This window comes from Lethenteron reissneri, chromosome 5 (assembly GCF_015708825.2).
Source record: "Lethenteron reissneri isolate LAM-NWPU_2019-01 chromosome 5, ASM1570882v1, whole genome shotgun sequence".
NCBI lineage: Eukaryota > Metazoa > Chordata > Hyperoartia > Petromyzontiformes > Petromyzontidae > Lethenteron > Lethenteron reissneri.
In genome coordinates, this window is record NC_083783.1 from 1,371,555 (window position 1) to 1,398,597 (window position 27,043).

Consider the following 27,043-nt stretch of genomic DNA (forward strand, 5'->3'; position numbering starts at 1 on the left):
CATCTGTCATATCACCGGTATCTCCCTATCTTGACTGTATCTCGTCTCTCATCTCACTACATCTCTCCATGTATATGTGTCTTTTCATTTATCCCACTGCACCTACATCTCTTGTCTATATCTCGCGTCATCTTACTACGTCGAGATTTGTCTAAATTTGTCTTATTTCACTAAACCTCTATCTCCTGTTCCGTGGGTCTCCGTGCGAGTCCGTGGATCTCCGTGCGGGGCTGTTGTGGTTGTGGTTGTTGTTACCTGCCTCTAACTTCCCACTACTAGGCAAAGGTCCCCCCCCCATTTTATTCCTGGTAAGTCTGCGCCTCCGAATTCCAAGATGTTGTCTCACTGATGCTGCTTCCTCTCTTCCCTTCTCTCTCGTGGTATCCACTCTAATCGAGTTATTGTTGTCTCTTATATCTTGTCAGCTGTTCTCTTGACCTGTGCTGCTGCCCACGTACTCTCGATTGCATTTTTTCTGGAACAGAAACGTTAACGTGCACATTCAACTTTTGATAGAGACACCCAGGTCCACGGATTGCACCCAGCTGCTCAAACGTTGGTGGCTGTCACACTTCGAATAGCAGTAGCTAGTTCAGCAGCACGTACACTCGATATGCTCGTACTAGATACACCATATGCTCATCTTAACTTTATGACAGCAGGGAGGCGCAGTTGTGGCGCTTCTTTGCTCACAGTGAGTAGCGCCTAGGTTCGATTCCTCATTCAGGCCAATTTCTGTGTGGCGTATTATAACGTTCTCCAGAGGTGTGGACTCGAGTCATGTGACTTGGACTCGAGTCAGACTCGAGTCATGAATTTGATGACTTCAGACTCGACTTGGACTTGCATAACAATGACTTTGTCCCACCTCTGAGGTGTGGACTCGAGTCATGTGACTTGGACTCGAGTCAGACTCGAGTCATGAATTTGATGACTTCAGACTCGACTTGGACTTGCATAACAATGACTTTGTCCCACCTCTGACGTTCTCCCCCTGTTCTGCATTGGTTTCCTCTGGGTTCTCTGGTTTCCTCCCATAGCTAAACACACACACATCGTGTAATGTATCCAGTATCGGCCAAGACACCCGAATGGTAATAAATAACCCGCAAATTACTCAATTGTAAAAGGTTTCAGTTTGGTGTTTGAACATCTTAACACCTGTTTTGTTGCCAGAAAAAAGGGGAAAACCTATTCTCATGCTCAATTGGGATCACACAGCAGCAGCATCACCCTCAGTCCTGCAATTACGTGGCAGGACCCTCCTGGAATATATTCATGGGACTCAGTAATGCTTTCTCTGGGTACACAGGTTGTCATACAAGGACGATAACTCATTCAGCACGCACAGTCAGCGAAGGAGCGTTGCGCCAAACGTGACCTCTTGCGATTACAGCGTTCGCTTCAACTGCTCTCGCTGCCGTTCACGGCGTCTCCAGTGATTTGTTTGGACCACGGATCACGAGGGGGGGGGGGGGACCAAGGGGGGCGGCTCTGTTCCTTCGAGGGTCGCAGTCAGCTTCGAACGTTGGCTACCAACCAGAGGTCGCAAACGGGTTTTGATTCTTTACCCGTACCCTGCCGCACCAGGGTCGCAAACGGGTACCCGTACCCTACCCGATACCCGGCTACCCGTACCCGGCCGGGTATCGGGTAGGGTACGGGTACCCAAAATCGACCTCTGGGATGAAGCCATGTTGCAGGCGCGGGTGGGTTGATTCTAGGAACTTAAATTGTGAGCAGAGACAAGACGTTAGGAAATGAGTGACAAACGGTTACTTACCAGTGACTCACGGCCTACCCGTACCCGTACCCGGCCCCACCAGGGTCGCAAACGGCTACCCGTACCCGGCCGGGTACGGGTAGCCGGGTATCGGGTAGGGTACGGGTATCGGGTACCCGGTTGCGACCTCTGCTGCCAACTGAAGTGCAGCTGCTGGAATTTAATAATAATAATACATTTTCATGTATAAAGCGCCCATTAGACAATGGTTCTCAGGGCGCCGTGCATGAAAAGGTTGAAAATTGTTTATCATCAACCAAGGGAAGAAAAAAAAATTGAGGAAGACGTTTGAAAATAACTGAAGAGAGATGAAGACAGTTAAAACAGATTCATTTATTAGTCGAGAATTTGCGCATGAAGACAGTGCGACGCGTACATAAACAATAATGATAATAAAAAGGAAAAGAGGTGACCTGACCATGAGATAAACAGCCACGTAGGGGCTCCGGTTTACTCCCGACACACAATGCCACCCGTGCTAGCCAAACAACCCAATGCAGCAGCACCCTCCAGAAGTGGGTCGATCTCAGTGTGGCTCCCCCAGGTACATAAGTAACGATAAAAGGTGTAACTTCTCGAACACGATTAAATGTTGGAACGTGACTTTATATAGTTGTGTTAATTTTGCACACAAATACAGAGATCACCTTCCAATGATACGTAACAAAATCCCTCCCCTTACTATAATCTAAATAATATTAAAAAGATAATAACGTGCATTTGCAACTACTTCCAAGGCTGAAGCAAAACGCAGATCCGTGGCTCGGCACATTGGCTAAGTTTAACATTGAACGAAGCAACACAACGTTAGCTTCACTGTAGCGAAAACAAGAAATGATAAATCTACTTCAAAGTTTCCGCATCGACGTTGAACGTGCAGTCTCGTGACAGTGGTGCTGTCGTCATGAGCGTCGTTAGCAGGATGAGACCTCCTCCTGGAACTCCCGCATCCTGCGAGGGCCTCGTGTCCAGCCAGGGCCTCACGTTCAGTCACGATACAACAGAGTCACTCCGATCGGGTCGTCTCAATAGGGGCCATCCCAATAGGGCCCGCCACATTAGGCGCCATCCAAATAGGGTCGCTACAAAGGGGTCACCCGAATATCGTCGCTCCAATAGAGGCCGCCCCAATATGCTCACTCCAATAGGGCTGCCCCAATAGAGTCGACCCAATAGTGGTCGCCTTAGTAGGGGCCGCCTCAATAGGGTCACCCCAATAGGGGCCGCCCCAATAGCACGATTATCACGGTTAGCTACGTATGATGCGATAGAAGTTCAACATACATACATTCGAGTAGTCATCCAATAGTGTCCGCCAAAATAGGGGTGCTATATAGGGGCCCATCTCAGCCAATACAAGAGGGTGCTTCTCAACGCTGTGTTCCCCTGGCTCTTTCAATGAAGGTCTAGTTTCTTTAAGAAGTAAATTATGTAACAAAGCTGAAATTAAAATATTTTCGTGCAATATTTGGTGCCCGGTCTGAGAACATAAACCCGCTATACTTCTAGATTTGAAGCTTTCGTGACTGCAAGGATTCATATTCTTAGGTTTTTTCGGTAAAGTCACGTAGGTAAAACATCAAAATTGATAAAAATTAAATCTTTTTGGTCACGCCTGCTATGTATGGTAACGTGATAGTTTTGAAACTCCGACCAAAACTATCACGTTGCCATACATAGCAGGCGTGACCAAAAAGATCTCCAAAATTCTAAACAAACATAAGATCCAAGTCCGATTCAGTACAGTGCATAAAATCCGTGATCTGATTCCATCTGTGAAGGATGTCGTTCCTGACTTACAGTATCCTGGAGTCTACAAATTGAGTTGCATTTGTGGTGATTGCTACATTGGAGAAACGAAACGTCATGTTGCTGATCGTGTCCGCGAGCACAAGTCAGATCTGAAACACGGCAGAACTGATTCTTCGGCCGTTGCCGATCATTGCTACAACTCGGTGGGCTCTCATGAAATTGTCTTTTCCGAGACCAAGGTTCTCTGCAAACCTCCTGGCTACCATCAAAGGTTTGTACACGAAGCCATACAAATATACAAACACAGACATAATTTCAACCGTGATGATGGGTACAAACTTAGTAATCATTGGAAAGATGTTATTAACCACGCAAAAAAGACTTGATTACACTTTTTTGGACCATCTTATCTGACAGGCACTATTTTACTTTACTTTACCGAGTGTTAACATCCCCAGTGTTTAACAGTAATCTCTTCATTGTTCAGCCAGCATTGGTATAAACATGGGCATTTTCGTTCTTTTCTATCATGTGTATCAGGCCTCCCCCTCCCCCCTCTCTGTCCAATGCGTTGGCGTTGTGCAGCAGTTAGTCGCTTGCGCACAATCGCTTCCACGCCATCGCCCACCCTTTTGGCCCCGCCCCCTCCCTCCCGATACGTTCCATTCATTGGCTACCACATTCTGATGAGCTCCCCCCCCTCAACTCGCTTTTAAGGGATTACATCTTGCCTCACTTGATGCAGCTAATCTGGCTGTGACGGTCCCACCTGATGACGGAGACTTGTGTTGCCTCCGAAACGTCGTGATCTTTATTTTATTTTATTTTTATTAATTTTGATGTTTTTACCTACGTGACTTTACCGAAAAAACCTAAGAATATGAACCCGCTATACGTTACAGCCCGGTTTAATCACGGGCGGCCGACACCAGAATCAAACCACGGTTGCGAGATGTTAACTACCTTGCTTAGTATACACGAGGTCATGGGTTCAATTTCGACCCTAACGCCTCTGTATATTTGGAGTTTGCATGTTCTCCAAATTTAGATTCAGCGTCCATTTATAGTATTTTTCTGCTATAAATTTCCACGTGGTAGTCCACTTCGTTGAGCTTTGATTTTTGTGGCCAGGTCGCGTCTGAAATAGAGACACATAGCTCAGTGGGCTTGACCTGGAAAAATACAAAAAAATTGTTTAGTTTTAGTTTAGCACCCAGAGCATCAATGGCGCTGCTACTAAAGCTCCTCTATAATCCTACTATTGGTTTTATGGAATTTCCACAACTGGCTCTGGGCTAACTTAAAAAAAACCTTTATCCCTTTTCCATCTGCCACATCCGAATTGAGGCATTGACGGGGACCCCTAACTTCACGAGTTTTTTTCTCCCACCAGCAGAACCAGAACGTGAAATAGCTGGACTCGCAATGGCACTTCAATCTGGCTTGAGGCCAAGCAGGGCCAGGGTCATGGCCAGTGATGTTTGTGATGTCAGCGGCACGGGCTCGGCTTCTGCAGTGGGAAAAACCACCAGGCCAATCCTGAGCCACGCCGAGGTGGCTTGGCACGGCCCTAGTACGGCTCGGTTGTGCAGTAGAAAAGAGGAAGGTGAGCCAATTTGAGAGCCACTCACCTCACCCAACTTACACCCACATATATATAATTATTTACTATTGTTTACGAATAATAGTGTTAACAAAAATAAACATACAACGAAATCACATTTACATGCCATTTACGAAATATTTCCTTAAATTACATGATAAAAACGTAAGTTAGGAAAGTGACTTTGCATGTCCGGGAATAGAAAACACGGTGTAGGTTGAGGCGCCCAACACAAGCATATTCTGTGAATGAAAATAACAAAAATATATCCATTTTAAAGTTGCGATCACGCGACCTTTATGAGTGCCGTCAGAGTGCGGGTTCGTATCGCCACTGCTTCATTATCTGCCGCGCGCTTCAAAGTCAAGCAACGCGCGGTGCATTGTGGGAGACAGGGCAACGCTCTGGCGAGTGTCTCGTGGTGCTTGCTTCAGTGTTTGAGTGAGATCTCAAAACCCACCCCATGGTGGTCTCATCTCAGCTCACCTCTTCCAGTGCCTTGCCTGCTGCAGCCTCCCGTAGCAACCCACCACCGATCTGAAGTAGCTTGGCCTGCCTCAGCCTGGTCCTCTCACCCACCTTGATGTCCTTCCTCGTCATCATTGGCATCTTCGCCATCGTTATTATCTTTATTGGCCACAGTCAATCCACTGCTGGATGAAAGCCTCCCCCGTGTCATTGCGGCCTCTCGCGATCCTGCGATATGACAACCGGTCCAGCATCCACGCACGTGCCCCTTTCGTGGCTCCATCTCCGTGGTAGACGTTCCACTCTTGATGCGTTACATTCCAGCTGGCGTTCAATCTAGACTCGTTGGTGCCCCGCCGCGGCCGGGTAAGGCATTCAGAATGATTCCATGGCTATCAATTATGACCGTGGACATGTGTGCACGAGACGCTGTGTTCTTGACCATCAGCTCGTCTTTCCCTCTATCGCGTGTGGTAATTCTGCCGTCTTGCGACTTTAAATAGCAAAGGCACAGCCCCTGCGCTTACTTGGTTCATGCCACTGCTGGGTGAAGGGGTCCCCACTACAGGGATCCCCTCTCTAGAGGGCCCATCCAGGGGAAGGGCCCTCTGGAAGCGGTGTGGAAGCACCCACACTTTAGCCCCACCACGCGCGAGACCAGTCGTTCGACTGTGTGATGGAACTCATTGACACTGATTGGGTGGACAGAGGCAGGGAGGAGTGGAGCGAGTGAACAAACTTGCACCGTCGTTTCAACCACTGACCGTCGCACCATGGTAGCTGACCAACCGTACGTGCCTATTCACGCCCGGTCGCCCCACTAGAGATGTGAGCATTCCAGCAGATACAGTCCGCACATCGTTGCTCACTGTCCCACGCTATTTTACGGGTGGTAAGGGCGGCAGCTAAACAGTCTACGGATGAGCAGATGACAACATAACAGTACTGCACATACAACACAGAAGTTTTGACAAATGAAGAGAATCCTTTGACAAACTGCGTCCCCCCGTGGGACAGAATTCGTTTTCCTGAGGCTGGAAGAACCCGATGTGCTAGGGAGTGGCTCAGCTCTCCGCAGTAGGTGTCCAGCCAAAAGCTGGAGTCATCAAGGGCGGAAGGATGACGGAGGCTTCTCTCAGTGTGCGCTAGGAAGGATGAAAGCGTCAGTGCTAAGCGCTCGTCGGTCGATGTCGGAATTGAGTGAAGAATTGTGTTGGCGTCTTGATGCTTTTTTTTGCCGTCGAATGTGTCTTTCGCACTTGAGAGATATTATCACAGGTTCAACCCGACCATTGTCTTTGCCGTGGCAGTTGTCTTCATGTTTCAACCGATGATTTAAATAAGAATCTGTCAAAAAACAACAGCATCATTACTGTTATTTCATTTTTACACGAGCGTTGACATTTTCATGGGAGAAAGAAATACAAATCAGAGACATCATCATCACTCGCCATGGTAAATCCATTTATGTGTAGCGTGTGTACTTACTGAGGCGCACACACTATATGTGTGGAGGCAACGTGTTTAATAAACAACTCACTGATTACTGGGTTCTATTGTTAAGTGTGGCTTTACTGTCCTCGACTGTTCACTATGTGTGTGTGAGTTAGCTATCACCGGGTCGGTAGCACACTTGCTACGGGCCCACGTTTCCCTGACTAAACCTACACGACGACGGTGAGCGGCAGCGAAGACCTCTTCAGTGGATCCCCAAACGAGCCCCGAGTCCCCCGGCGACCCCCCTTTATCCCCTGGCCGCCGCCTCGCGCCCCCGTCGGCCACGCTCCCTCCTGAATCCCGACTGGAGCTCCCCGCTCCCGGTCACGTGACCGCCAGTTCCTCCAATGGAGGCTTCCGGCGCTCTGCGTGGCTGGTGCTACAGCGTAGAGGCCATTTTGTGTGTCTACATATGGATGAAAGCCTCACTAACCACAAACCCTTCGATGTAATGAAAAAAATATATAAAGAAATCCCGTATTGCCTTGAACAGACTCTCGGGGCAAGTGCTGTTAGCGAGTAGGATCTATGGAGGCCGGAACGGCACACGAGGGTATTAATTTCAGGCTGAGTCGACCCAGGGGAGTCCCAAGACTGGTTCGAATATTCCCCACTGTTATTGGTCGTGAGCGGGAATCGAATTCAGATCGCCAGGTTCGTAGTGCAGTACACAAACCGCTGTGCCACCGCTCCCCACAATGTAATAATACACCTAGCACTTGCAACGGAAGCTGATTTTATCGCTCCATCTCCTAGGCAGCTTCCCTCACTGACGCATTCCATTCCTTGGCTGCTGCTCCATTATTATCCTTAGCCACTTAAGTGACGTCTCTGTCACGTCACATGTTTAGAATGATCCCAAGCCATCACTCTGTTTGGGTTGCTCCGAATTGTTGTATTAATTTGCGAACCGGAAAGAGGTCCCTTCTGCAAAGACAAAGATCCCCCATATAGCCTTAGCAGACTGTTGGGGAAAGTGCTGTTAGCGAGTAGCACCCACAATGTGCCACGGTGGCGAGATGTTATCTCCCTTGCCTGGTATGGAGGAGGTCGTGAGTTCGATCTCGACCCTAACGCCTGTTGTATATCTGGAGTTTATGTGTTTTCCCCGTGGTTGCGTGGATTTTTCTCCAGGCTCACCGTTTTCCCCTCCACATTCATAATCAATGTGCTTTTAGCTTATTTGGCTGCTATAAATTTCCACTTGATAAGCCACTTCGTTGTGCTATTATTTGTGGTCAAGTTGCTTGTCAAAAAGAGCTATACAGCTTAGTGGGCTTTACCTGGTAACATAAAAATAGTTTAAATGTTGACTTAAAGCTTTCGTGACTGCAGGAATTCATATTCTTTGGGTCTTTCGGTATAGTCACGTAGATAGGTTCAAAGAAAATAACATAATGACGACCGCTTGTGTTGTGATCGAAACGTCGTAGTTTTTTGTTATTTTCTTTGAACCTATCTATGTGACTTGACCTAAAGATCCAAAGAATAAAAATAGTTTAGTTTAATAAATAGGTTCATAATACACACAAAAAGACAGAGATCCCCCGTATAGCGAACACCTATGAAGACCGGCACGGCACACGAGAGGGTGTGTGGGCAACACCACCCCCGGCAGCCTTTGTCTCCTCAGTGGCAATGTTTACACGTGGCATCAGGTACTTATTTGAGGATGAGTCGACCTAGGGGAGGCCCAGGACCGGTTCAGATAATCGACATCGGTGTTGGCCGCAAGCGGGAATCAAACTCCGGTCAACGGGTTCGTAGCACAGCGCACTAACCGCTACCACTACTGGTCCCCAGGCTCCCTAATACACGCACTCACACACAGACACACAGAGACACCCCCGGCTAATGCGGCTGTCGATGAAATGGGTACTGATTAACAAACATGACAGGGTCAGTGAGGCACATGCTATTACCAGGCCAAGGGAATTACTACCCTGCACTCGACTGAAGTTGGCCTTCATGACGCATTGTGGCTGTGAACACGACCGGTGGTTGTAAACGGGGAGGGTAGGCATGCACGTTGTGTGCGCGTCTGTATGTGGGATGTGGGAGGACGTTGTGACTGTGTTCATGACCCCACTCCGTGCGCAGAGGTCGACTCGAGTGTAATGAATCAGGGTCGGTTGTGTAAGAAGCACTTTTAATGGTCTACGTGGAGAGGCGGGTGTAGAAAGCGGGAATGTTGCGTCCGTCCAGTGTTCTGTCTGCTTACTCAAATGAGCCTTGAGGAAGCATCAGTGGTTCACTCTTCTAATACAGCCCTGCAGAGCGGGGGGGGGGGGGGATTCTCTCCATAGGACAAGACACTGCTCACTTGCCCACAAAGTGGTACCCACATTTACCAACGCATGGCGATGCGTGATGAGACAGAGAGTGGTGTCTGTGTTGCCATGCGACTTGAAGGCACCACGGTGGCGAGATGTTAACTAGCTTGTCTGTATATTTGGAGTTTCCATGTCTCTCTCTCTCTCTCTGTGGTTGTGTGGATTTTTCTCCGGATTCCCCAGGTTTTTTCTCCATGTTTAAAATCAACATACGTTGAGAGTATGTGGCTGCTATAAATTTCCACATGATAAGCAACTTCGTTGAGCTATCATTTGTGTGGCCAAGTCTCTTCTGAAAAAAAAGAGCTACATAGCTCTGTGGGGCTTTACCTAGTAAAATAAAAAAACATGTTTTCGTTTAGCTTTCTAGTTCATTTTGGCAATGGAAATATAATCCAAGTGCCCGGCCCCTGAGCACAGGGGAACTTTATTAACAGTCAGAGTAAGCAGTTTAACACGTAGTAGGCTTTCGCAACCAATATTCTCCACAAGAGATTTTTTTTGGATTAGATCGTGTTAATATAAATGTGTCAATAAACCCGCCGCCACCCAACACAGCCAATTAGTAAGGTTTGCCACGTAAACAAAACGTGCCAAACCATTACTCGTTCAGCACACCGGTGCGTTGGAGAGTAAACTCACAAAATTTACAATTCGAGTAAGACAATTCGCCAGTAATTACAACCAGCCTCATCAGGCGATAGCCAGAGTTGTGGAGAAATCCTCCTGCTTCGGTCTTAAATAGACGGGGTAAATGTGATGTCATCAATTGAGAGCCAGTCAGGTGTGAAGATCAGATCAGGGGAGTTAATGTAGTCATATACATTACGAGCTGGAAGTACCCGGCGTTGCCTGGGTCTTAAAAATATTTCAAAACTACTCTGAAAAATCTAACAGCAGTGCGTACTGACTGTGGTGGTACCTGCTATGATTAAAGCAGTGCATACTGTGGTGGTAGCTGCTATGATTAAAGCAGTGCATACTGTGGTGGTACCTGCTATGATTACAGCAGTGCATGCCGACTGTGGTGGTACCTGCTATCACTACAGTAGTACATGCTGACTCTATAGCAGTATTTATCGACTCTATAGCACAAAGTACTCACCTGATAGAGTGACATAGTGAGGCCTAGTTCTGTGCAGAGCCTCCGGCCTCGCCTAGATTGTCCAGCCGGCCGAGGTGGCACCTTGGCAGGCTGAGGCTGGGCTGCTACCCCTGACACCCCCCCCCCCCAGCCATGATTTCTCTGGCCACTTTGCGGTAATATCTACCGCCTATAGTGGTAGCATCTAGCGAGTGTATAGTAGTAATAACTGCACGCATCGGGGTGGGGGGGGGGGGGGGGGACATCACACAGTGAAGAATTAACGTCAGCATTTAGTGTATATTTATAACGTTTTTACCGTGAAAGAAAATGTCCCCTTCACTCCCACCGAAGGCGTGCGACTTGGCATGGGCCGTCCCCCCCGCCAAAGGCGCGTGAGTTGGTATGGTCGTGCACGCATCATAAATAAATGAATAGATACTCGCACTAAATCGCTAATTAAACTAATTTAAAGTTGACGGAGGTGAAAAAGGAATAGCGCTTGCTCACCGCGGGGCTTACGGCTTGGTACCTAGCTATTTTTTTTACTTAAACCCCACCGTTGGAGAGGCGAATCGTTCGCAAGCGGGCGAACAGACACAACCCCACAAACAAACCCACAAACAGACAATTTTTGACTTTATATATATAGATAGAAGAAGAAGATAATGGATATCTATTATTGGTTGGTTTATTAACAATCTTGATTTGAAGCTTTCGTGACTGCAGGAATCCATACTCTTTGGTTCTTTATGATGATGGACGCTTGTGTTGCGCCCAAAACGTCGTGATTTATTTTATTTTATACCTACATGACTTTACCGAAAGAACCAAAGAGTATGGTTTATTAACAGTTAATCAGCATACATAATGTACATCATGCATGTACATTTTGCATGCACATTATGCATACACATGCATGCATGGTGTGCATGCATGTGCATGCACATCCTTCCGTTTTTGGGTGGAAAAATCGTAGGACCTGTTATCGGCTGCTCAGTTAATCACCTCCGACCTGTATAGCCATGCAGTTAAAGCGTGTCACTTGATAATACGCTTACAAGTAGCACTTAGCCTGTAGCTATCAGAACAGGTAAATTATTTGTATTTCTCTAAAATTCTAAAGATTATCTAATTCGTCTTGGCTAGCAGTAATTAGTTTTGCACAAAGCCTCAACATTATCAAACTCAATTGAGTGCACAGCATGAGACTAAAAGAACACCAAAGGAATATTAAGTACTCCCAAACACAACTGTCGGCAGTGGCAGAACACGCATGTGCAGGGTTGTACAGGGCACGTCACTGAGTGGCATCCAGAGGTCAGTGGCCAAGGGGAAGAGAAGGCCTAAAGCCAGGAGGGGGTCGTGGTGATGATGAGACTGTTTAAATGCATTACACTTTTCTCTGTGCCCAGTCACTGGAATCCTTCGGCGTGATGTACCGGGCTCGCGTTCAGTTGCCATTAAAACATTTGTATGTATAAAAAAATGCATTGACTTGAACGGTGTATTATTATCTCTACTACGGAACTGACAAAACCAGAACTTTTCATGTCCCCAGGATGAGTGACAGATCTTTCCAGCATAGCAGCTGCCTCCACAACAAGAAAACAATCCTCGAAAAACCGGGACGGGTGGCAACTCTAGCCAGACTGCAAGGCCAGGAGATAACAGCTTCCTTTCGAACCCACCGAACGATGCCCCCCCCCCCTCATCCCACTTAGCACCCCCCGAGCCCTGAGTAGAGACCTCGGTTGTCCGGTGCCACCTGGGGTGGCAGCATTGGTTTAGCGGGTCCACAATTTATTTCATGTTTCAGCACTGTTCGCTGTTGTAACGTATGAATACATATTCTGATTCCGATAAACGTGACCAACAACGGCGAATGATTGCTGCGATCAGAGAAGCGAGTGGGAGGATGAAGAAAAAACTATTCACTGGCCACGTGAAATAAATTGGTGCGACAGGAGTTGTCCATGCTTAGCTGCCTGTGTGTCGGTGTCTGATCCGGATTTAGCAGACTCACTGAGTTGCATTATTAGGTTGGATGTCTTTGTATTGACGGGCTGGATGTCCTTCTCACTCAGTCACCAATGCTGTGACATACTAGGCAAGTCACCGATGCTGCGGCATATTAAGTTCGTGCATTGACATGCTAATCTCTCACAATACAATAGCCACTTCCACAGCTTCCGGCAGACCATCTCTAGCCCCGCCCTCTTACCCTGGGGCTGCACTCATCTCAGGCCTATATAAGACCTCATTTCAGTAGCTTTCTCTCTTTCACCTGAAGACGGTCGCTTGTGTTGCGATCGAAACGTCGTGATCTAATAATTTTCTATCTACATGACTTTACCGAAATAACCAAAGAGTACCAGTGGCGATTATTTGAACCGGTCATGGGCCTCACCATGGTCGACTCAGCTTCCAATGAGTATCTGTTGCAGTGTGTAAACATCACCACTTGGGAGACAAAGGGCGTGGTGTTAGCCACCCACCCCCTCGTGTGCTGTGCCGGCCTTCATATATGCTCGCTAACAGGACTTGCCCCAACAGTCTGTTAAATCTATACGTGGGATCTTTGTCTTTGATATGTGTCTGTGTCCCTATGTTTTGTGTGTACGTGTTTTTGTGAGTGGCTTGTGTGTGTGCGTGTGTTTGTGTGACTTCACTGTGTGCATCTTTGGTGTGATGTGTGTCTGTGTGTTAGGGGGGAGCGGAAGTGTAGCGGTTAGTGTGCTGCGCGATGAACCCCACGACGCGAGTTCGATTCCCAGTCACGGACAACACCAGTGACGAATATCTTAACCGGACCTGCCCCCCCCCCCCATCTAGGTCAACTCAACCTTATATGAGGACGTGGTGTGTAAACATCGCCACTAGGGAGACAAAGGTGGTCAAGATTGGTGCTGGCCACCCACCCACTCGTGTACTGTTCCGGCCTTCATTGGTGCTCGCTAACAGCACTCTCCCCGATAGTCTGTTGAGGCTGTACGGGGGATCTTTCTTTGTCTTTTTTGCAGTGATTTTTTTGTTGCTTCTGCCAGTCATCTCAGTTAGTCAACCCATGGCAGCACTTGGGTCTGTCCCAATGTCGTGCTCGGGGAGCCCTCAGAGAGTCTCAACAAGCGCCCTTTGGCTGGCAGCAGAAGATTGTGGATTTGTGTTTTTTTGTTGTTCAATCTTTGCAAATTCCGTTTGAAGGAGTGTTCTCTGGGTCAGGAGGAAACCGGAGGGCTCACAGACCAGTTTGAGATGTCACCCACCCGGCTCTCGCTAATAACACGTGGGGGTAGGAGGTGGGGGGGTCTGTTTATACAGCTCAGGAATGGACAGCGTCACGCGGGGTTGTGGTGCAAGAGACACGCACTGTCCCTCGGGGTGCGAAGTGCAGAGAAGCACATAATCGCTCGTTTTACTCAGCCCCACCCCTCCCCCCGCGTGATTAAAGGGTGCCAAAAGCACGCGTGATTAAAGGGTGCCAAAAGCAAAAAAAACATTCCTATGACCTGCGCCCTCATTACCGGCACGTCCTATTATCCGCAGTAGCTGCATACTCCTTTCATCTGTCAGGTTGAGCGTGGCTATTAACAATGGCCCTTCTGCATCGTGTGTCATGTATGTGTAATGCCAGCGTAAATGGGGTTGTTGCTGGGCTCTGGTCCAATCACACGGCCCGAGGTATTGGGGGGCGGAGCCTGGTCTGCGGGGCGTGTGGGAGGGGCCACCGTTCACCTCGGCTCCAATGGGAGGCGAGGTGAATGGGGGCGGAGCCAGCGGGGTAGTATGGGAAGGCCGGATCTGACGATCCGGAAGGGGAGGAGTCAGGGTCACGTGGGGGGAATGTAGATAAGTTGGAGCGCGGAAGAGATCGGGGCAGTCGGGGAAGTTAAGAGTCTGAGCCACGTTGGGTGGTGAGAGAGAGATCCGCGCCATCGGCCACGAGGCCGAAGGACCTCAGCACGCCGTCGGCCAACGGTGTGTGGAGTGCGGGAATAGAGGAGCCAACGGAGGAGCGTGCGTGGCACGCGAGAGAGAGAGAGCGTGCGTGGCACGCGAGAGGGAGCGTGTGCGGGGCGCGCGCGAGACGACACTGGTCCGGGAGGAGGCTAGTGGGGTGCAGGGAAGAACCGGAATAAAAGACAGACGGAGATCAGCAGTGCCTGACGGAGTCTTTAATTACACTGGTGTCAGAAGTGGAACGAGATGTCAAAACATCTCAAAAAAAGAATATACCTGCACCATCTTCAGAAGACGAAGAGGACCTTCCTCTGGCAGTGGCGGTCCCGACCATGGAAGGCGTGGGCGAAGTGGTGGCGAGCGACACGACAGGAGTACAAGATGTTGTTGGGGCGGCCGGGCCATCTGCGTCGACGGGCGCCGAGAACGGCTGGTGACACGTGGCAGTCCAGCTTGATTCACTGCGGGCCCTTCTGCTGGATTTAGTCACCCTGGTAGCGCCAGCGACGATGCAGGATCGGCTACGCGGCGGGCCTTCAAGCGGGGAGCCTTCGGGTGGGGCCGAGCCATCCGCCATTGGGGCCTCTGCGAGGCTTCCCGCCCTCTCCGACACATTGCAGGACGCCGCCATCTTGGGTGTGGTGGCGGACGAACGGCGGGAAGCCGCCATCTTGCGGCCGCCGCTGACGGGAAGCCGCCATCTTGTCACTGCCACGGCGGGAAGACGCCATCTTGTCGCGGCCGCATGGGACGCCTGCATTGGAAGACAGCAGCTCAGGGACTCGCAGCCATCGCCTGACGACGATTAAAGAAGTCTCAGTTGGAGGAGATTGGAGCGCATTTGTGTGGCGTTTTGAGTCGGCCGTCCGATCCGCCAAGTGGACGGATGCGGAGGCCTTGGAAGTTCTGCCGACGCTCCTGGATGACAAGTCTTTGAAATTCTTCCGCTCCATCATGGCCGCGAAGAAGGCGACGCTGAAAGGGGCGTTCGACGAAATGGCGGAAGCGTACGAGCCTCTGGACGACGCACACCGCAGATTCGTCCAGAGGCAACGGGCACCGGAGGAATCGCCTGTGGCTCTCCGGGGCGCTGTGCTTGAGCTGGCCATGGCCGCGTGTCCAGAGACAGAGCCTGACTTGTTGGAGCCCTTGATACTGGGTAAGATGTTGGAGCTGTCCAAGGACTTGAGCATTCCGATGCCGGCGTGCGGCCATGAGCAGCTGACCTCCCAGATGGCAGCCAAGTGCCTCGACGCGCAGTTCAACTTGTGCCGTTGGGCACAGGTGACCGCCTGGACGGGGAGCCCGACCGTGGAGGGAGGTGCCGCCGGGTGGACTGTGGCGGCGGCCCAGTGGGTTCCTCGAGGGGGAGCGGAGTCGCGCTCCAGGCCACTGCTGAGGGATCATCGAGACGGGGGGGGGGGGGGGGGGGGGGAGCCGGGCGGCGGGCCGACTCGTCGTGTTACCTCTGCGGGCATCTTGGACACTTCGCGCGGGACTGTCGGAGTCGCCCTTGCCCGCCTCTTCAGCCGGAGTCCCCGGCCAGGGACGCGACGTCAACGCCGGAGAGTCAACCATGTCAGGCAAGTCGGTACGCATCAGACACCCGGCAAGGCCTGTCATCTCATGCATCACCGTCGGTATGCGTTCTGGGGGCCTTTTCTTATGGGGGGACTCTAAGGGATCCGTGTCGCTCGCTGACACAGTGGTGAAAATTGGCACAGAGGGTGGTCGCAGCTGCTACTGGGTCGTCGACCATGCCGGGTTCGATACAGGGGGTCGACGTGCGGATTTTGGTAGATTCGGGCGTGTCCGCAACTATCATTTCGGACGTGATATTCCATCTTCTGTCCATTCCGCCATCGCGGGTCTGACCGGTTTACGATTCATGTGTTGCGGCGAATGGAGGGAGTATGGGCATCGTTGGTCAGGTGGAGGCGCGTATTTCGGTTGGGGGTGTGTCAGCTTCGGGGACGGTGTTAATCTCCAGGTCCGTCGTTGTGCCGTCTTTATTGGGGACCGATTTCCGGCGGGCCAGAAGATTTTCTTCTTGCCGTCGCCGTGGGGCCAGTCCACTCCGGACCGCTAGGTGCAGGCGTTATCTAATGTTTCGGTCGACATTCCACCTGGCTCGCAGATGCTTATCCCACTGCGTTATCGGAAGCCCGTGCCTGGGGTCGAGGGGGTGGTGGGGGTGTTGTTGTCGCCGTCCAACGCGGTTACGGATGGCCTGGCGCTGGTCGCAGCACGGACAATTTTTCGGCTGGGTCAGCCTCCGTTTTTGCAAGTGTTGAATGGAGGCGCGGACAATGTCGTCGTGCCGGCCGGAACGGTTTTGGCACATGCTACGACCGCCTTCACGGCCCATGACGATCCGGCCCACCGGGACCTCGTAGGGGGGGTTTCGGCCTCGACGGCGCAGGACGATCGATGGATCGCCGGGTTGTGCCAAGAAAATGCGTCCTTGACTACGAACCAACGGTCCGCACTTCGCGCGCTGTTGGAGAAATATTCTGATGTATTTAGTAAAGACGATTTCGATCTGGGACACACCTCGTTGCTCTCCCACCATATTGATACCAGGGATGCTGCTCCCATTTGGATGAATCCACAGCGGTTGAGCCCGGCGGAGAGGGATCATGTACGCGGCGCGGTGGATGATATGCTAGCCGCTGACATGATCTCTCCGTCCAACAGCCCGTGGGGCGCTCCGGTGGTCCTGGTAAAGAAAAAGGATGGTCATTTACGGTTTTGTGTCGATTTTTGGAGGTTAAACAAGGTGTCAGTTGCGGACGCTTACCCCCTGCCGCGTATGGATGATTCCCTCGATGTCTTGTCTGGGGCGAAATTTGTTTCCACTCTTGACCTCTCTTCGGGGTTCTGGCAGCTCCCCCTGGACGAGTCCTCGAGGAAAAAAACGGCTTTCCGTACGCCGCAGGGCCTGTTTCAGTTTAATTGTCTTCCCATGGGGTTGAATGCCGCCCCTGCTTCGTTCCAGAGGTTGATGGAACTCGTGTTGACCGGTCTGCAGTGGGACACGTGCTTGACATATTTGGATGATGTTATTGTGTTCAGCGGTACGTTTGAGGAGCATCTTCAGAGATTGGATGCTGTTTTTGCTAGGGCGCGTTCTGCCAATTTGAAATTTAAGCCCAAGAAGTTTCACCTTTTGCAACGATCCGTGTGCTATTTGGGCCACATAATCAGCTTTGATGGTGTGGCCACGGACCCGGAAAAAACGGTGTGCGTCCGGCACTGGCCGATTCCAGCCACGGTGGGTGACGTGCTTCGTTTTGTCGGGTTCGTTTCCTATTATTGCAGGTTCGTTCCAAATTTTGCCACTATCGCTAGGCCGTTGCACCTCCTTACGGCAAAGAACCGGAGGTTCAGCTGGGGTCCGGCGGAGGAGGTGGCGTTTCATGGCCTACGCGATCACTTGGCGTCAGCGCCGACGCTGGAATACCCTAATTTCACTCTGCCTTTTATTCTGGATACCGACGCTAGTGACACGGGGATTGGGGCCGTCCTATCACAGTTTAAGGGTGGCGTCGAGCACGTGGTGGCTTACAGGAGCCGCATTTTATCTCCGGCGGAGACCCGCTACTGCGTTACCCGCCGGGAACTGTTGGCTATAGTGAATTTTGTCCGTCAATACCGCCCGTATTTGTATGGCCGCAAATTTATTGTGCGCACGGACCACGCGGCTCTGCAATATTCCCTTAAAGTTGACCAACCGTCTGGCCAATTGGCGCGATGGTTGGAAACTTTGCAGGAATTTTCGTTTGAGATTCAATATCGTAAGGGGTCGCATCACGCAAACTCGGACGCACTCTCCCGATTACCGCAGGGATCCGCCTGCGCATGTGCCTCTGGCACGAATAGGTGCACGCGGGTTCGACAGCCCACGCGTACCTGTCGTGTCCGCTGTGGAGATGCCCGGGGATTCCACGTGTCCGGAACCGGCCGACGGGGTTTTAAATTTGCCGCGTTCCGTGTGGATTCGAGAGCAATTGCTCGATGATTCGCTGGGGGCCTTACGGAGTCGGGCTGCGAAGGAGAAGGGATATCCGTCGTCTGATGGGACGCCGGGAGCGGCTCTCCATGACGGCTTGTTGATGTGGAGGGAAGGCTTGCACAATCGCTGGCGTCTTGTTGTGCCGTCGTCGTTGCGATATGAGTTGATTCGAATTCTGCACGCTGAGAAGTTGTTACATCTTGGGGTGCAGAAAACCTTGTTGACGTTTCAGCGGGATTATTTTTGGCACAGCATGACAACTGACGTCGTCGGCCATATTCGGGTGTGCTCCGACTGTGCCCGGCAGAAGCCGCCTAAGCAACCGTATGTTCCCCCAATGCAGTCGATACAAGTGTCGCGGGTTAACGAGTTGGTGGAGTTGGATATTCTGGGGCCCTTTCCCCCGTCCGCTCGGGGGAACAAATTTTTATTGGTCAGGGTTGAATATCTTTCCCGCTGGCCGATGGCCTGGCCTTTGCCCGACCAGTCGGCGGCGTCTATCACGGAGGCATTTCTGTTCAGATATGTGATGGACAAGGGGGTGCCAGGAAGGTTGCTTACAGACCAAGGGTGACATTTTTCTTCCAACCTATTGCGGGATGTGTGCGACGCACTGGGGACTAAGAAAGTTCGGATGTCTCCCTATCATCCACAAACTGATGGGATGGTTGAACGGTTGAACCGGACCCTGTCGGCCATGCTCTGTCAGACGGTTAGCGAGAAGCAGGTCGATTGGGATTTGTATATCCCTGGGGTGCTCTCCGCTTACCGGATGGCGCCACATGCGTCAATGGGGTACTCAACTTGGCACGCGGGCGAGGGGTCCTGTTAAGCCCCTCCCCGAGTATATTCGTGACGCCACTCAGCGCGTGGCGGAAGCGCGGTAGGCGGCCCGATTGGCTATGGCCAGGACCCAGGCCCGGAACGAACGTTGCACCCGGCGCTCTCATCGTGGGTCCCCCTGGCGAGTGGGGGACATGGCCTGGCTCCACTGCCCACAGGTACCGGTGGGGACCTCCCCTAAGTTGCACAAACCCTGGCAGGGGCCGGTTGTGCTTATTGAGGTCCCTAGCCCGCAGTCCGCGTGCGTTTGGGTCAGATCGCGGCGTTGGTACGTTCACACGTCCCGATTGAAACCCTACGTGGCCCCACGAGTGGATGCATCATCTCCTAACATTGCCTTGCCAGTGTCTGTCGCGTCCGACGCGCCACTGACTTTGCCTGTTCAACCTGCAAGCGCGCCTGTCGTGCCTCCTGCAGACGGACCGGCTGTGATCCTGCCGGACACAGGGATTCCTGCACCGGGTGGGCCTAGCACGGCAACGGGGATGCTTGGCCCCACTGCTCCTCCAACCCCGCCGCGGTTGCAGTTGCAGGGGGCCCCGACTACGGACCTCTCTGGGGAACGGGGTGCTGGGACGGACAGGCCTCCACCAGCGGCGGATGGTTCCAGCGCTCCTAAAACCCTGTCGGGACTGCGACTTTTGAGAGCGCCGCCTCTCGTGAAGGACGGGCCGGCGACCCGCACTCGTTCCAAATCCCTTCCCTTTCGTTAATTGTGTTGTTGTTATACTCTCCGTTGTGTCTGGTGATTCCTGATTGTGATGCTGTCGCTCGCATTATTTTGTCCTATTGCAGCCGGGACTGCTGGCTTTTAATCAGTTTAATCAGGGGGGGGGGGGGGGGTCATGTAATGCGAGCGTAAATGGGGTTGTTGCTGGGCTCTGGTCCAATCACACGGCCCGGGGTATTGGGGGGTGGAGCCTGGTCTGTGGGGCGTGTGGGAGAGGCCACCGTTCACCTCGGCTCCAATGGGAGGCGAGGTGAATGGGGGCGAAGCCAGCAGGGTAGTATGGGAAGGCCGGATCTAACGATCCGGAACGGGAGGAGTCAGGGTCACGTGGGGGGAATGTAGATAAGTGGGAGCCCGGAAGAGATTGGGGTAGTCGGGGAAGTTAAGAGTCTGAGCCATGTTGGGTGGTGAGAGAGAGATCCGCGCCATCGGCCACGAGGCCGAAGGACCTCAGCACGCCGTTGGCCAGCGGTGTGCGGAGTGCGGGAATAGAGGAGCTAATGGAGGAGCGTGCGTGGCACGCGAGAGAGAGAGCGTGCGTGGCACGCGAGAGAGAGAGCGTGCGTGGCATGCGAGAGGGAGCGTGTGCGGGGCGCGCGCGAGACGACACTGGTCCGGTAGGAGGCCAGTGGGGTGCGGAGAAGAACCTGAATAAAAGACAAACGGAGACCAGCAGTGCCTGACGGAGTCTTTTATTACATATGTGCTATGAAGAATGTAGATGAGTGATGTGTGCTACGAAGCAGGGCCATTGCCCTAAACGTCACCGAGGTTTTTATCGATATGTATTTTAAGGACACCCACGTAGTGTTGTTGATGAACGGTGCTTGGGCTTTTTTATTCGCACGCCACGCGATGGCTCGGGGGTGTCCGCGGGTGTATCGGGCGCCGCGAAGCGATGGATTCCCGTGGACGAACGCGGACGAGCGAAAAGAAATGTATTCAGCAGCGAGGAGATGGCGAGACCCGGTGACAGCAGAGGACGAGCGAGTGGCACAGTATCTAGCTGTGCCCATATGAGTGGCACGCTGCTGATCCTTAAGGCCTATTGAATTATTTTTAAAACAAACATGTCACGAAAGAAATATATATTTTTTACGGTATATTCAAAATATTTAATAAGGGATAGTGTGAAGTAAGAGGAGAGGTGTGTACAGAAATGGAGCAGAGTGACGCTGGGCCAATGCTTTCCAACAGCACGTGTTTAAGCAGAGAAGATTGTCGAATTGGTCTTTGACCTTCAGGGGGTTTGTTTCTCGCTGATGGGGCCCCACGGTGTTTGCGGAGTGCTCGAGCTAATAACGCGAGGAAAGCCAGCAGGAGCAGCAGCAGCATTTGTTTTAACGGGCCCGATGAACACAGTTGGGCAACATTCATTTGTTCGTATATTTATTTAAATCCAAATTTACGGCTGATAATTTCAGTTTCAAAGCCCGTGCTGTCATCGTCAAAGGGACCAGGAATATAGTTGCTCTCAATCTCAACAAATTCGTATTTTCTTTAAGTCGCATGCGTTATTTCTTTCATATATAATGAGTGTCTGCTGCTGCTGTGCCTTGTACAACGATCACTTTATAAATATAATGTTTTGTTATTAATAATGTTTTGTTATTCTTCAACAATACCACTGTGTGTGGCCTCAAACGAAACACATTCGGTAGGGCATTGGGCAACGGCCTTTTTTTACATTACTTTTTCAAATAATCAGAATATTTATTGACACTGGAGGAATCCGATGAGCTATAAAGCTCTTTTTTACAGATGTTCAGGAGGGGCAGGTGCAGAACGTTCCAACAGCCAATAATACAAAAACAAGTCAGGAGTGAAAATTATCGGAAAGGTAAACATATCACTTTAAAATATATATATAGATAAAACTAAGAATTTTTTCAAATCTTACAGTACTACATAAGGCCCACTGAGCCACGAGATTCTTTTTCAGAAGCGACCTGACCACAAATGATAGCTCAACGAAGTGGCTTATCATCACGGGAAAATCCACAGCAGTAAAATAATAAATACAATTTAGACGCGCTTTTCTAAATGTGGAGGGAAAAACCAGAAGACCCAGAGAAAAATAAATTCACGCGACCACCGAATAACCATTGCCTGAAACGTTGCTTATGAAATATATTTTAATTTAAGGCCACACACACAATGCTGTTGACGAGTGTGTTGTCGTTTTATTAATTGTACTCTACTTGTGCACCACTGCCAACGTAGCAGCAGCAACGTCATCATCACCAAACGTTCAGTTTTCTTTTCCCCAACTTCTCAAATTTGGTGCAACTTGGTGCAAGTGAATTGTAAATTTGAAAAAGTTATTGAATGAATGACATTGAACAAAAAAAAGGGAACCGAGGCATTACTTTGAGCTGAGTAGATACCAATGATAAATGACAAATGCGATGCAATAATATAATTAAATTGATTTCGTGGGATTCTATATTTGAGTACAACCTGTCCGAGAATTTCGTTCGCTTCAAACACAGACGCCGCTGGGAAACATCAATCCATGGGGCTGACGGGAAAATTACACATTTTAAAATGTATTTTATGTGGCCATAAAGAAGCTGTGGGAATGTATTGTCCACGATGTCATAAGGACACGTGATGAGTTTAGATGGCAGGAGAAACGTGTTCACGTTTGTTACAAACTGCAGCGCTATAACATTATTAACCCCTGGGCCATGGGCAGTCACCAACCGGCACCTCGCGCTCGTCCTCGGCAAAGGGCGCAGCCCTGAATTTGCTCGCTGGTGCCACTGCAGACAAGAAAGAGGGGGCTTCCGTTGTCGGACGGGGATATGGAGAAGCACACTTAAGAGGGGAATTTTTGGCCTACTCTTCCACACTGGTTGGGCGTCGTGGAAGCAGGGGGAGTACCCACACTTCACCCCACCATTCACGACCTGCGCCGATCGACTAACCGTGGTGCACTAACATGAACTGCTGGGTGGAGTGATGTAAGACACTTGGACCCATTGTTTCAACTGCCGCGACTGGAGATCGAATCGGCAGCATCTGCAATGGTGCCTCGTCCCCCCACGCTTACCCATTCAATGTAAATGGAATTAATCTCAGTGGCAGTTCCCAACTGAGTTGGTAACTGGAGCTGGGAGGAGCTCGCATCCAGCTCCATTTCCATATTTGTTCACATGACGGAGCTTAAACAGACTGAGAGTGGGTTTCGGCAAGATGCAACTCTCCTCTCATGAAATTCTGGGGTTGGGGTGGAAAGCAAACCACACAGACCAGCTCCTGAGATTCCCTGCAGCACCACACATTGCTATTCCTCAAGATTTGTCAATGCCAAAACCGGAAGTGGTGGCCTGTGCAGAATATTGGGAGAGAAAAAAAATCCACAGAGGTTGGACGGGAGACGACGACGAAGAAGTCCACCCCGGTGCACGCATTCGATGTCGTTGGTGTCCAGTGGTCGGTATCCAAAATAATAAAAAAATAATGAGACATTCGTGTCGAAGTCAATAATGATCTCGATAATTCAAGAGCCGCGATGCAATGTGAATCCGAGACGGTGATGGTCCTTAATAAATAACATCACGAAGCAGTCACTTACAGAGCCGCATGCGGCTTCGGATGCCGCAGATTGCCGACTCCTGGTCTGGCGATTCCAGTCCGACCGTGTCTGTCCAGGGCTCGCCAAGCTGCATTGGCTTCCGATTGCCGAACGAAGACGTGACAAGGTCGCGCTCATTACCCACAAAGTGCTTGTCACAATTCATGAACACCTCGCCGATCTCGTCAAGGGGCGTTAAACCAACAGCAAGTGGACTGCGGTCATCCTCGCAGCAGCAGCAGCGGCTTTTGGCTCGCCGTCGAACAAAGACGGTCGACGCATTGTGTGGTTTCAGATGCGCTACTGCGGCCCTTTGCTCTTCTTTCCCATATTAGGAAGCCGCTGGGAGTTAAGACTGCAGCTGCGGCATCTCCACCACGAACGGAGCGCGTACCTTCTGGGATCATCATCGCCAGCAGCAGCGGCGCGGCGGCAGCAGCGTCGCCTCGGCACGTCCCGCCCGTCCTCAGCACTCGTCCCCCTGGGCCACCAGGTGCCCCAGCCTCAGCGCCTCGTCACCGCTGTCCTCCTGCGACACCTGGAAGGTCGGCGAACTCAGGGCCCCCGAGCGCTTGGAGGAGACCCTGCGGACGCTGCTCCTCACCAGCTCCCTGGCCTCGTCCTCAGGACAGCTCATGTCCTCGCACACCTCTCGGCTGATCTCCGCCAGGCCGGCGCTCACCTCGTGCAAGCCCAGCTCGCTCAGCTCGCTCACCTCCTGCGAGAAGCGAAAGTGGCGCGCCATGATGTCCATCACGTTGCTGGGCGAGTAGGTCTGCAGGAGGTCCACTTGGTGTTTCTTCAGCAGCTGCGAGACCTTCCGATCCAACTCGGCTTCCAGGTCTCGCGACTGCAGCCTGCTCCGCTTGTTGTTGTTATTCTGCTGCTGCTGGCTGTTGTTGTTGTTGTTGTTGGGGTGTCGGTGGTTGTGGTGGTGGTGGTTGTCGCGACTCCTCGCGCTGTCGTCTCTCTGGAGGATGTCAGCCAAGTTGGCCGCCGTCTGCAGGCAGTTGTCCCCCACGCCCGCAGCGAACTCGGCCGCGCGCGGCTCCCACGGGGCGCCGTGCGGGTGGCCGGGGTCCCTCGGCGTCGGCGGCGGCGGCGAGTGTGCCGCGATGGTCACGTCATCGTACTCCACCTGCACGGACGACAGCCTGGCGTGAGGCCTCGACCCCGGCCGCACCGGCCGAGGGTCGTCCCCCGCCTCCGCCGCGTCGTCGTCGGCCTCGCGGACGGCACCCAGGGGCCGCCTTTCGTCGCTCATCGACGTTTCGCTGTCGGAGCCCTCCTGCAGGAGCTGGACGTCCCCTGCCTCCACCCCGCCGTTGCCGTACGGATTGAGCGTCGTCGTCTGCCCCTTGGAAGGCGCCGTCCCTCCGTCGAAGGCTTCCTTGTGCAGCTGCTCGTGGGCCAACACCGCCTCTGCGTCAAAGCTCCACGTGGCACCGTGCATCTCGTTCAAGGTGGCCTGCTGCTGTTGCTGCTGCTTCGCTGCTGCAGTAGAAGCAGCAACGGCGCTCTCTCTTTTGGCGTCACTGGAGGCAGCGAGGGCGAACGGCTGAGCGTCTGTCTCTGCCGAGCCGCCCGACTGCTCGGCGTCGTCCGGCTCGGAGCCCGCACAGCAGCCGCAGCACAATGCGCGCTTCAGGGCCGCCCAAGCGCAACAGCTGCGGGGAGACTGGCGAGCCGGCTTCAACTCGTCATGGTATTTGCTCTCCACTGAACTCCTGGGCACGGTCTTCACGGCTCCCTGCGAGGCCTCCATGCTTCTGACACGGCGGGTTGGGCTTTATCACATTTCTAGCCCGCTATATTGCGGCGACGGCACCGATCATTCACTCGTTCATTCTGCTGTGGTTTAAATGCCGAGCGACGCATCCATGGCGCGGCTGCTGCTGTCTGCTGCTGTTGACGGCGACCGCCGCTCAAGGTGAATGTCCGTCCGACGGCTCTGCTGCGTTCCGAGAAATCCGCAGGCGCGTGAAGATAAAGACCGTGCACTTCCTCGTGGTCGCTGTGATGCAAACGACCCGCGGTGTTGACGATGCAGCAGCAGCAGCGAGCCGCACTTAATGACATAGACAACACAGCAGCTGCAGCAGCAGCATGAGGAAAAAACCCACGAAACTGTCAGCAACTTTCACTTCCCTTTTGGTAACTTTACTGACGCTGTCCACTTCGCACGATTAATTCAGCAAATTCCTCAACGCGCTCCGCACGACGACCTGTAGTGATTACACTCGCTGTGCGTGTACGGCTCTCTCACTCACAGTATGTGTTCTCCTGTAGCCCATGCTGGCTACATGGGAGGCGGGGGATGGCGAAGAGAGAGGGGGATGCGCGGTTTGATGTCTTTGTGGGCATGCGTGACCCTGTCGACTGCTCCCGCGTGTAAACACCGCCACTGGGGAGACAAAGCCGGCCGGGTTCCTCGCCACGTCGCAACTCCTCTTGTAACCCGTTGCCCGTCTCAATGGGTGCTCTCGAACAATACGCCTGCGGGCGAGATGCTCTCCCAGATACCGCGCAATCAATGTGGCGCCACGGTGGCTTGGAGATGTTAACTACCTCGCCTTGTACACAGGAGATCGTGGGTTCGATCCCTACCCTGACGCTTGTACATTTGGAGTTTGCATGTGTCTCTCTCCCCGTGGTCGCGTGGATTTTTCTTCGGATTTTTCTCTCCACATTGAGAATCAACGTGCGTTCAGAGTATTTTGCCTGCGAGACATTTCCACGTGATAAGCCACTTGGTTGAGCGATCACTTGTGGCCAGGTCGTTGCTGAAAAAGAGCGACATAGCTCAGTAGGGCCTTACCGGTAAAATACAAAAAAATGTGTTTAATGTGACCCTGGATTTGAACCGAGGCTCTCAGTAGTACATGTTCGAGTGCCTCTGATTTGGCCATTATGAAGGCCCTGCGTTATCCTGCCACCTCTTGGGGAGTGACTGTAAACACACTTGCGAAATACGTTCGTGTACAGCCCTTTGTCAATCCACTGCGAGATGAAGGCTTCCCATAGTCGTGTCGGTCATTGTTGTTTGGCCCTACTTCACCACACTGGTCAGTGCGTGTGGATGGGGAGAGTTGGGGGGGGGGGGCGACTAGGACCGGTTTGGATATCACCCGCCACTGATGTTAGCCGTGGTCAATACGTGAACTGAGGTCACCGGGTTCAGAGCGCAGTGCGCTAACCACGGCACCACTGCTCCCCCTACAGGATTATGCTTATTCTTGTCAATACAGTCCCTCGGTTTCTCTCTGATCAATCACGCTCATCTCTGTTTAACACCTCATAGTACGGTAGTAGGCTTTCGGGACCAATATTATCCATATTTGAGGTTTTTGTTGGGTTAAATAGAGTCAATATAAATCTGTCGTTAAACCCTCCAC

General features: G+C 51.8%; 1 protein-coding gene across 1 annotated transcript; it reads right to left on the reverse strand.

The window, feature by feature from the left end:
• Positions 1-2,096: 2,096 nt before the first annotated feature.
• LOC133351157 (uncharacterized) lies at positions 2,097-26,069 on the reverse strand. Its single transcript, XM_061566154.1, has 2 exons — positions 24,043-26,069; positions 2,097-6,953 (listed from the first exon to the last, which is right to left on the reverse strand). Exon 1 carries the CDS (start codon positions 25,411-25,413, stop codon positions 24,115-24,117), a length of 1,299 nt encoding a protein of 432 aa, XP_061422138.1. The 5' UTR covers positions 25,414-26,069; the 3' UTR covers positions 2,097-6,953; positions 24,043-24,114.
• Between the last annotated feature and the right edge of the window lie 974 nt (positions 26,070-27,043).